The following is a 12,107-nucleotide window of genomic DNA, read 5'->3' as shown; positions in this document are numbered from 1 at the left end:
AAAAATGACACAACAAAATGTTAAAATCACCAAAAACACTATTTTCATCACATTGGGGCTTCAACCAAAAAGTGATCACTCTGTAATAATGAAAGTGAAAATTCATCTATTGTAACTAAAGATGTTCCTTTCTTATAATAAAAAAAAGAAACATGGCAGGCTCCCACAAAAGCTTTGAAGAAGTTTAATTATGGTTAAAAACTGTTGAGTTGAAAAAATAAGTTGCAGATAACACTACCAACAGATCGCTCACAAATTTTACCATGCAGGCAGAGAGTTATGAGATTTTTTTTATGGTGGGCACTACCTGATGAGCGATAGAACATTTCCATGGGAAATCGGCTCTTTCTCTGACCAGCTTCCATACATTATCTCCATATGGCTCTTTGATCGAGTCTCATTGACTCGCACAGCAGCTCATCTATTATTCCTCTCTGGATTCAAGCTTTAAATGAGCACTGTCAAGACAGCTCCCCATTTGATTGACTCACAGCAGTCCTCCCAAAGGCAAAGAGAAAAGTACAGAATGATGATTTCTTCAGTGCTGTGCCATGAATTTTAATGCATTTAGCTCACAGCAGGAAAAGATAAAAGCTCTAGTTAATTTAGCTATTTTTGCTTTCTGCGACTCGCTATGCCGCCAATGAGGTGTTATCTGAGGGCCAACGAGGCAAACAATTTAAAGGTGCTCTTATTAGAAAAGCCCTTCAGTATGAATGGCACTCAATTGTTCTTGTGTCAGCTGCCAGTGCTCATCTCCGGCAGGGTTTGGGACAACCCATCTGCCCAAGAAAGAAAGATGCCTGTCCTGCAATAAGTGCAAATGACAGCGCGTCAGTTAGAAGAATGGAACTATCATTTCCAAGAGGTACAGAAACTTTAAATGACATTTGTGTGTGGGTGAATGTGTTAGTGGAGGAGTGGGGAACATAGATATGATCAAAATTCAAAAAACATCTTTAATATTTAATACACTTTTTCCCTTTCAAACCATCTTAATGTAGAATTCTGTTCATATGTTCAATCAATTTAAGAATTTATTTTATGGAAAAATGCTACAAGAACATGTTAAAAACACAATTTTCAAAGGCGTGTGTCTTTAAAAAAAACATATTCTAACACAGAAAAACTCATTAAGTTAATGTAGAAATAACAAAGGCTTAAATATTTAAATATTGGTCATTACATTTTTGGAAATAGGGCAACATTTCTTCACAAAACACAAGAACATCTAAAAAAATCTCAAATCGCACTTTTCTAATTTTCCCTACATATCAGAGAAGGCCTTGTTGTTGACATTTTTAAGTACTTTTAATTTCTGCAGAGGCACAATTATTTTAGTGGACTAGAAGTTCAGTGTAATATTGTCATTCTGTCAGCTAATTGGAACTGATGTTGCATTAGTGTTAACATTAATACTACAGTGCAACAGTAAATTTCACAGCAAATCAGATTTTTTTTTAGTTTTACCTGTCAAAGTCTTTTCAAAATCTAAAACTTGTTTCCTTTACATATAACCACTGAGTAGCTGTCTTTAGTCATGGCTTGGGAATTTTCAATTTTGTGGCCATGACTTTTTTGTTGTTAGAAAAAGTAATTTTGTATTGAAACATTGTATTTTAAACTGAATAATCCTTTTCATTATTATTTCAAGTCAAAGAAATATTAAAGATAGAAAGACATGTATCTGTAGCATCTCATTTGCTGCTTAAGTAAAAAAAAAAGAGGAGCTGGATCTCCAATTGAAGTCATTGGAGAACATTTGTAGACGACTGCAACATTTGATGAATAAATTGAAACTCCCCTTAAATCAAAAACAAAACTATAATTTATCAATAATTTTCTGTGACTCCTATTGGCTTCACAGAATCTCCCCTGCAGACAGGTAGGCTCCCCATTGAGCTGGATAATTAATATTTAATCCAACTAAAAACTATGGTGTTTATTATTATGATTATTGCAATTAACAATTTTTTTGGGCCACCAAGCTCCCATTGAGCTCAGATGAGCAATTTGCAGGGAGATAATTCAATAAAAAAATCTGCATGATGAAATCTCCAAATCTAAAGGTCATTGCTAAAAGGGTGAAACAAAATAAAACAAATCAACAGCCATCAAGGATGTTGTTGACACACAACAGGAGCTTTTCTGTGGTTTGTTGGGTACTAAGCACAAGCACAAGTGCAAAACAGTCTTAAAGGGTGTTAAAGGTCTGAAACTGTTAGAAACTGAAACAGCATCCTGGAGCGGAGTTCAACATTTAGCTCTAAACCAGCAAAGAGTCACAACCTCTAGCCACAGCTACCTCATAAATTTTTAAACTGTTCCTATAAAAGTGCTCATGCGTTTGCATGTGTGTGTTTGCACAGGATTGGTTGGAGTGGACAGCTGCTTCTGGTACACACACACACAAACGCTAACACACATGTACCCCCTCAAGCCATCCAGTCCAAAAAAACTCAAGGTCAGGATGTAAATCCTTGTACTCGCTCCTTTTCCTTAATCACCTTTTTATAGTCACCCCCACACACACACACACACATACACGGCCATCTACAGAACCCCCCTTTAAAATGCATCCTAACTCTCTTGCCCCTCTGCTAAAAAAAAACTTGGTGAGGTAAGCTCTGAAGGCATCCTGGGATGTGTTTTATACAGACTGTTCCCTCTGAGTGTGGAAGCATCCCAGCTCCAGAGTCCAGCAGACTCAAAACCAAGCCCGACCAGCTGCAAGAGCCGGCAACATTCGGCCTCAAAACACAGGTACGGACTCAGGGAAGGGGGCCCGTGAAACAGGGCGTGGTCCGTTTTACAGCATGGAATGTAAACTAGCAAAAGTTTATGTCAAAACCAACAATTTGAAGTGAATTTTGGTTCTACTTTTTACAGCTTAATGTAAATCCTAAGTAACTGTTTTATCATGTGTTCATCAAAAGACAACAATAATGATGATGCAGTCGGGCCTGGGTGACGTGACAAAACAGAGGATGTTACAGGCACAAGCCCTTGCTAATGAAGCCAGAGGAGGTAAGAGTCTGCACTGATTTTATCCATGCATGCATGGACACAACCAACATGTGGTCTATGTGAATAAAGGAAACGTTTGCTTCAGGTTTAGTGAGACCAGGGGTGAAGCTACAGGGTGGCAAAGGGTGTAGATGCTCCACCAGCAAAAAGCTTTGCCACCCACCCCTATTTTTGGGTCTATAGTTTCATTATTGACAAAGATTTTTTTTTTAAATCAATAACACCAGTTTCTTTAAGCATTGGTAATAGCATCTCGGCCATTTTGTTTTAAAAATAATAATGATAATAACAAAACTGTTTAAATATATATTTTTTATCCTTTCCTTTGTAATGGCTGTCCACTCTGTTCTTCTCATTTACCACCCTTCCAAAGTCTTCTGCCCCCCTCCCGCCCCTCATAAAAAATGTTCTGCCTCCACCACTGAGTAAGACTCAATCCCACGGTGGAATATCCCACCTGGGAGTGTCAGATGAAACTGAAGCAAACTTCGGGGTGAATGACTCCCTTGCTCGAAAACAGCTGTACTACATTCTGAAATCCCAAAGGCAGATTGATAATCTCCAAAGTAGGGGGACCGTCCCAGCAGCACTGCTTGTTTCCACAGTGATGTTTGCCAAAGAGCCTTTGAAACCAAGTCTCGTAAGCTCAGCAAAATGTGACTCCCACCACTGAATTTTACACAGGCTGATCAAAGACGTCTCCTGGAGGGTGGCATCCGCGCTGCCTTCTCGCAGCACTTATCGTGTGCGAGTGAAAGGACCATCCGTTTTCTGACACAAGCCTTTCATCCAAAGATCCTATTTATATGCCCAGTTACCCGTGCGACTCTGAAGCACAACAAACATTACACACAACTTGACATCATCTTGAGGCTATGTGAGACCCACAGCTGTGTCGTGTTACAACACAACGTGAGACTGTGGGCAAAAGCTGAGAGGATACTTAGGGATGCTGCACACACTTCTGATTTTGCATATCAGTCCTCCACAGCTGCTTAATGTTGACAGAAACAAGGAGACCAGCAGAGACGTAATGATTTGCCAATGATTCTCATTAGTGCCCCCCCCCCCCACCACCACCATCACTTTGCTCTGAAAGCAACTGCTTTGAAGTAACATCTAAATTTCATGAAGCACAGACCCAGAATGAGATTCTATGCCACAATGCACAAAAATTGTCGTCCACAGAACATGTATCATAACATCCGTTTATTAACACTTACCAAAGCATTTGTTCCATCAAAGGCCTGAACCTGGGGAAAAAGATCAGCGTTCCAAAAGACGTGATGATGGAGGAGCTCAACCTTCCCTCCAATCGCGGCTCTCGCATGTTTCAGGAGAGACAGAGGAGAGTAGATAAGTTCACTCTGGAGAACGTCACCTCTGGACCTCATTACACCAATGTAAGACCTGAGAGTTCACAAAAACACTGATTGTTGGGTGATGACTGCTGTTAAAATAACTTTTTAATATGGTTCTCAAGGCTTGTAAAGTTCATGAATAATCATATATTCTAGGTGAAAGTTCACATCTCTGTCCAGAGCAGTTTTGGATGATGTGCCGTCCACTTTGAAGCTAAATCCTTTCTGATACTTCAGATAATTGGGCCTAGAGCCAAACGTCTCCCCTGCATGCTGGCTGTCTTTTAATCAGCGAACTCTTTGGAGGTGGGAGCGATCATCTTTTTGAATCTTTGCAGTTTAAAAATAGAGGGTATGTGACGTCAGCCGTGCTTCTCTTTTGAGCTGGTTTGAAAGCCAGTTTTTCTGCTCCCCAGCTGTCACTATCTTGGTTGGTCATGGCTGCACAGAACCCAGACAATTTTACAAAAATAGATGAAAATGAAGGACAAAAAAAACTGTTAGTTGTTCGAACAGGCATGGTCAGGATTGTTTTCGAAAGTACAATTCTATGTCTTAAGGCAATCTCGACTCTCAAAGATTAAATAAAGTGTTGAGTTTTGTTAAATAATTTTAGTTATTGATAATAAATCCATTAAAAATGTAAAAATTGTGTCTGACTCAAGTGTGTTGTTTTCAGATGTAAATTTCAGGCTTTACATTGGAATCAATGAGGACAGACCATTGACTGTATGTCAGAACTGGACTAGGTGACTCCTCCCCCATTGTGTTTGAAATAAGAAGTATCTGCTGGTTCCAAAAAGCTGAAATACCAAAAACTTTTACTGAGAAAATTAATTCTCAGTCGATATAATTGTCAAAATAACCATTCTTGCTCTGCTACCTGTTTTTAACATGTTCTTGAAAATCCTGATTGTTTTTTCATTGTTTTTTTCCGTAGCACAAGTTTTTCAAGTAATTCAATTCAATTCAATTCAATTCAATTCAATTCAATTTCATTTGTATAGCCCAAAATCACAACAACAGTCGTCTCGATGGGCTTCGAAGTAAAACATGAACTCAAAAGGATCATGAATACAAAGAGTTCAAGAGGAAAATACTAAAATGAAATAACAAACTGACTAAGCTATACTGGCATCCCTGCCCTTAGACCCCCCTTCGCGGTAAGGAAAAACTCCTAAAAAAAACGGATTCCGGAAAAAACGAAGAAACCTCAGGGGTGCCCACATGAAGGAGGGATCCTCCCCCAGGACGGACAGGTGATTTACCAGAACTCTTAGAGAAGAATTACCTTATCTAACTCTACAACTCCATATTTAAAGTTCAGCAGACAAGCTTCATCCAGCCGTGGTTGGGGGGACAGTCAGGGGCGCAAGTCGAGCTGGAGACAGGAACCACAGCCAGGTGTAGTAATGAACTACGAAAACAGACGCTTCCATAAAAGTATTTTGTCTCACATCAAATGTTCGAAAGTCTAGTCGAATGTTCGAAATGTCTCCAGAACCTGCTTTCAGTGGCAGGGGAGTGGCCTTCCAACAAGCTTACTCCTGATTGGCAAGAGTGGTTGCCATAGACATGCTGACTCTACTCACTGACGTCTGGTTCCAACATGTCGACATCTGTAAAGCAAAAAAAGTTTTTTTCATTTTGTTATAACTATAACAAGTTATTTTCTATAGGTGACGTCACGTTCACTCAGTCCAGTTCTCATGTACAGTCAATGGGACAGACCTGCTTGTGTTACTCTCAACAGTAACTTTTTTCACTGATTTGGCTTCAGTTACTTTTGCTTTCAAACCAGCCTCAGACTCACTGTTGCCCCCTAGTGGATGGTTTGGTATGACATTGACAGACCAGAGCAGTACTTCCTGAGGGGATCCCTGTCATCAAGGTGGGATTCTTTTCTCGGCAACAGACGGAAAATGAAAACAGTGACTTTTTGTGCATTTTCAAAATAAAAACTTTTTTTGAAATCCCACTTTTTATTAATTTTGACTAGTAAGGGTGCAAAACATTGGTTATATTAACAAAATATTTGTAGTTCCGCCCACTGCACTAGTTTAGGAGGATGAGAATTGTGGCTTAAACCATCAGATGAGTGGTTGCTGTATCTGACCATGGCTTGATACATTACCCTCTATTTGATAACCAGAACCTGAAGACAAAGTAAATACAGTTAGAGATGCAGAAATGGTCATCAGTCACAAAGCACAGATGATCTAAACCTCCAGAGGTGTGAAAAGGGGAGCTGAATCTGATTTTGAAGTCATGCATTGGCATCCTTGCTGTTGTAAAGTCAGCAGATTTCTAAAGAAGGAGAGGCAACATTTTGACTTTCACGGCCAAGAATAAGCTTTCCTCTGCACGTTTGTAAGGTTCACCTCGAGGCCAGTCCTCCCCAGCAGACAGTGGTGCAGCCGCAGGGAGGAAAAGAAAACCAAGCTGTCTCCATCCCCGGTAAGCACAGTCTGGTCATGAACCTTCAGAAGACTGTAGCAAAGAAGGGCAGTCCCGGTGTCCTGGCTCCAGGTAATACAACGGTCAGAGCTTGGGCAATGCCTGAACAACATGAATGCTTGAGCAACAAACAGCTGCTATCATGCTCTGTGATGTTAAGACTCACCTTTAAAATGAAAAAAAGCTCTGAGCACACAAATTAGTTTTATCATAATCGGAGCCAGGGGAGTTGGCAGTTGGTGGAAAGCAATTATCTGAGAGGGTTTTTGCTGGGCGCTGTTTTAAATCTGGTCTGGCAAAAAGGCACTGCTTACAGTTTCTGACTGCTGGTGAATTAAGCTCTGTTTATTCTTAGGGATTCACACTGAGATCTAATTACTGTCATTCTGATTCTACACAGCAGCAACTTCAAAGAGATGTATATGTATGTCTTATCTGTGTGTGCTTAAATGCAGCCTGCTAACTTGTGTCTTTATCCAGGATGGTTTTCATTGAAATGCAAGTTTTTGGTTTTACAGAAAATACAAGATTATTTTATAGAAAAAATTCCAAATTTAAAGTAATTTTAGCTTTTTGTCACAAAAGAGTTTCTCAAATGTTGCTTTTCTTTCACTAGGATATTCTGGACCTTTGAAGGAAATTCCCCATGAGAAGTTTAACACAACCATAATCCCCAAATCTTACTGCTCCCCATGGAGGGAAGCTTTGGGAGGCAATGAGGAGCTTTTGGGTCTCCTAAACACACAGCTGCCACAGCCCCCACAAAAACTACAGCCTGCCAACTACAGGTGTTTTAACAGGTAAATATGTCCAAACTGGCTGAAAAACAATCAAATCTCATAAATCTAGTTGAGTTTGAGTTTAGGTTTGAGGCCGGCCCGTCTAAAGAAAGACCTGTGAATGACCTAAACAAGTTATCCATCATCTCATCCCTCGGCTCCACTCCATGTTTCCACAGTTTGAAATTTAAGCCAGTCTCTCTGCCTTTTGCCTCCTTGGAGTTTGTCAGCACTGTGGCTATTTCGAACCCTGGCCTTGATAGACGATCCACTGGGGGAGTGGGGAGGGGGGGTACAACCTTCTTGACATGCATTCGGGACAAAAGAAGAATGGTCTTTTATGTGGCACAAAGGAACTCATCAGATGTGGCAAAGGTGAAGGTTGGACTGATGGGTAACTGACGAACAAGCAACTCAAAACATTGCTCTGTTGGAACTTTTGGTTAAACAAATTCTGTGGGTCAGTCTGTAACTGTACCCTCATGGTGGTGGTGGTGGTGGGGGGGGTAGACTTACATCCTTGGGGTTATTAAGAAATAACTAGACTCGACTGAAATTTGCTCAACTAGTCGTCAAACTGCTGATATAAGTACATGCATAGATGCATGATCCATGCTGAATCCACCTGCCGTTGTTTTTGCTTTTTCTTGCATGAATCTGAGTCGCATGTTGTGGAAATTATCCACAAAACGAGAAAGGAGCAGGATTTCAGATCATGCTTTTGCTCTTTAAGGTCTCCGATGCCATTTGGGGGCTCTACGGCAAGCAGGAGAGTGATCCCAGTCATTTCCTTTGAGGCAGTGGCGTCCCAGAACCTTCCCAACGTCTCTATGGACCACATGTGTCGACGGCCCAACTTCAACAGAGCTCCCAGGGGATGGGGAGGGAACTACAGCCCGGAATCAAATGAACTATGAAGACGACGAGTCGATAAGCCAAAGACTCAAGCCCCGCCCTCTCCTCCTACAAAGTTGATACCTGTTTTTTCCTCTTGGGAGAACAAATAGGAATAACGGCAATACCAATCTTCCACACATTAAGAGAACTGGACTGAGTAAGCCCTTCCCCCTCGTGTTCCAAATAGGAAGTATCCGCTAGTTTCAAAAAAACAAAATCCCATATTTTTTGAGAAATAAACAGCTATTACTCAGTAATTCAATTTGTCAGAGTAACCATTCTGGTTCTTTCTACCTTTTTTTTTACATGTTCTTACTAGTCCTTAATTTTTCACGATATAATTTTCTTCATTGCAAGTTTTTTTAAATAATAAACTGACCAATCAGATGCTTCAATGCAAGTATGTGCTTCCTATTGGCCTCCACCTTCAATGTTCGAAAGATTTGATTAACAGATTCTCCTGAGGCAAAGCAGCCTCTGGACAGTGGAAGGAGTGTGGACTTCCAACAAATTAATTCCTGATTGGTGGGAATGGTTCCCATAGAAATGCCGTCTTAAGGCCCGTTCACACCGGGACGAATTTCGCCGGCGATTTTCGCCGACGTTTAACGCCTCGTGACTAAACAAAGGGCACCAATGAGAGTGTGCACACCGACGCGAAAAAACGCCACGCGTCAAAGCGTAAAAAAAAAAAGCGCCTCGGGTTTCGTTTTTTTTTTTGACCCATCGCGTCGAAATCTATTTGACCAATGAGAACGGCGCTTCTGCACACGTGTCTGGAGCCTCTGAAGTTACAGTAAAACACAACTTGGGGGCGCTCAAACACAAAACTGCCTTTCTGAGCACACATTCCAGTGAAGAAGATAGACGCGTAAATACTTGCTCTCTTCTTCTGAGTGAAAAGCGAATTTAAGAAGCGTAAAGTTGCGCAGCGCCACCTTGTGTACAGGAGTTTTTCTGTTTTACATTAAGCGCCATCTAATGTCAGGGATGGCGAATAACGCCTGGCGAATATTCGTCCCGGTGTGTACGGGCCTTTAAGGGCCTTTAAGGCCTTTAAGGCCCGTACACACCTTGACGAATTTCGCCCGCAATATTCGCCGACGTTTAACGCCTCGTGACTAAACAAAGGGCACCAACGTGAGTGTGCACACCGACGCGAAAAAACGCCACGCGTCAAAGCGTCACTTTTTAAAAAACGCCTCGGGTTCGTTTTTTTGGTTCGACGCGCCGCGTCGAAAACTGTACGACCAATGAGAACGGCGCTTTTGCACACATGTCTGGAGCTTCTGGAGCTACAGTAAAACACAACTTGGGGGCGCTCAAACACAAAACTGCCTTTCTGAGCACATATACCAGCGAAGAAGATAGACGCCAAGTAGCGTCTACACTGCCGCGAAGAAATAATGACGGAAATTCTAAAATATCCCCGAACCAAGCACCAGTTGGAGCTACTGGTGCTTGAAATGTTCATGTTTTCTTTGTATGATTCTGACAAGCGCGTAAATACTCGCTCTCTTCTTCTGAGTGAAAAGCGACTTTAAGAAGCATAAAGTTGCGCAGCGCCACCTTGTGTACAGGAGTATTTCTGTTTTACATTAAGCGCCATCTAATGTCAGGGAATGAAATTGCATGTTCGCTCGGCTCATCGTCAGCGAAAATCGCCTGGGTGTGAACACAAAAAACGTGGCGAAAAACGCTGGCGAATAATGCCTGGCGAATAACGCCTGGCGAATATTCGTCCCGGCCCTTTAGACCGACTTGGACCAATCACTGCTAAATGATATTGTTTGGCTCTAACGTGTCCATGTTCGTATCACCAAAAATTGGCTTGACTTCATTTGGTTGGACGGGAAGTAAGTCATTTTCTATGGATGACATCACACTCACTCAGTCCAGTTCTCATGTACAGTCAATGCTTCCAGAATATTTTTGTTAATGGCCTCTGTTCTGTGTTTTTGTCAACACCACACAGACTTCCATTTATATCATGCAAAAATATTCAGGGGCCTGGTGCAAAGTTTTCTGTGCATAAAAGTATGAACAAAGCAGCAATTTTAAATATGTGTATTTTTTCTCAGATTTAAAAAGTTTCATATATATGTGGTTTCTTTTAAAATTGGGTTGCAGTTATAATATAAAACAGTCCCACAAAAACAGTCGACAGCTAAGGAAAACTGCTAATTAGTGCAATTATTACCCGTTTGTAAATTCAAGACAATTGATGCAAAATATTCATCTTATTTTAAGACAAATAAGATAAACCTACCTTATCTTAAAATAAAGACTTATTCAGTTTATTTTAAAGAGTTGCACCCAAAATGTATGTAAACAGGGAAATAACAGACATAAATTCGCCAATCCCACACTTCCTGTTTCTAAATTTGATGCAAACTCAAAGGTTGCAGTTCCTAAATTGACCACTGGTGGCTGGTTTTAAAAGAGAGTTTTTTTTTGTTTTTTTTTATTCTTATTTCCAAAACTTTAATGTTTTATTTTCTTTTCTTGACAACAGAAGGAGAGGCTTCTATATTCAATACCAATAACAGATCAACAATGCTCTGAAAGTGGGCAATTGTCCAGGACAAAGCATTTTTTTGTTATGTCCACTTGTGGATCCACCAAGCTGTCGATCAAAAAACTGCCCTTAAATTTCGCTCTTTAAATTAAAAATGTGTATTGGAATATAATCAGCTCTCTCACATGTTATCCTAAAACAGAAATGTGTTTTTGGTATAGCCCTAAACATTTTAATGTAAAGGTCAACTGGAAATGGTGCTGCCCCTAGTGGTTATTTGGGAAACTACAAAATGCCGATTTTCTGGGTTTTTCGTTGAATTTAGGAACATAAAGCGGGGGTTGGAGGAAAACAGAAGCCCCATATTAGATCTGTTGGATGTGGACCAGCATCCATATGTTTATATGAAAAACCATAAGGATTGCTAGTTTAATGAGTCAGCTCTTATTTAAGATTGAATATTATAAACACTTTTTTCTTAAAGTCACATAACCAATGGCTTTCCAAACACGACTACTGCACACAGCATTACTTCTGGAATTTGCAATAAAACTGCCTTTGTAAACTTATTTACCTTATAAACCTACATGGTTTATCCAAATGAAATCATGAGCCGGTCTATAAGTACTTGAAAACTCTCAAAATCTTATGAAAGATAACACCCACAACAAAGATATCCAGACTATGGCTGAATTTCTAGATTAAGAAAAATATCCACATTGAAACTACCATACAAAGATTGAAGTTGTTTTCTTTTAATCCACTTGTGCTTGAACTGCTGAAGTTGAAGAGCAAACGTTTTCCTGGGGTAATCTTCCTTAAGGAGTACCAGTTGTAAGCAGGGGAAGATGGAGTTTCTTTTTGTGGATAAATACTTCCAATAGAATATTCCTAGTATTTCCTAAAGTACATTTTACATGCAATACTAATATGCAGTCTCTTTGTCTATTAATTTACACTCTAGTTTAATATATTTTCATTTACCAGACTTCCAAATCCACCAAATGGTGCAAACAGATGAAAGCTGAGTCAATTTGATGATGAGCTCAGGAAAAAAAACCCAAGTCA

At 40.3% G+C, this 12,107-nt stretch overlaps 1 protein-coding gene across 2 annotated transcripts; it reads left to right on the top strand.

The window, feature by feature from the left end:
• The first annotated feature begins 2,534 nt into the window (after positions 1-2,534).
• Positions 2,535-10,572, top strand: LOC101156260 (myozenin-2). 2 transcript variants are annotated; one of them, XM_004073472.4, is made up of 6 exons: positions 2,535-2,763; positions 2,937-3,027; positions 4,273-4,430; positions 6,764-6,845; positions 7,462-7,645; positions 8,358-10,572. In XM_004073472.4, exons 1-6 carry the CDS (start codon positions 2,644-2,646, stop codon positions 8,539-8,541), a joined length of 819 nt encoding a protein of 272 aa, XP_004073520.2. In that variant the 5' UTR covers positions 2,535-2,643; the 3' UTR covers positions 8,542-10,572. The 2 variants fall into 2 exon arrangements, with proteins under 2 accessions (XP_004073520.2, XP_011478545.1); XM_011480243.3 differs by having other exon boundaries at positions 2,608-2,763; positions 6,764-6,917.
• Positions 10,573-12,107: the final 1,535 nt, after the last annotated feature.

Source organism: Oryzias latipes, chromosome 10, assembly GCF_053564925.1.
Source record: "Oryzias latipes strain Hd-rR chromosome 10, Olatipes_Hd-rR_3.1".
Lineage (NCBI taxonomy): Eukaryota > Metazoa > Chordata > Actinopteri > Beloniformes > Adrianichthyidae > Oryzias > Oryzias latipes.
The sequence above is the reverse complement of the archived record's forward strand: the minus strand, read 5'-3'. Positions and strand labels throughout refer to the sequence as shown.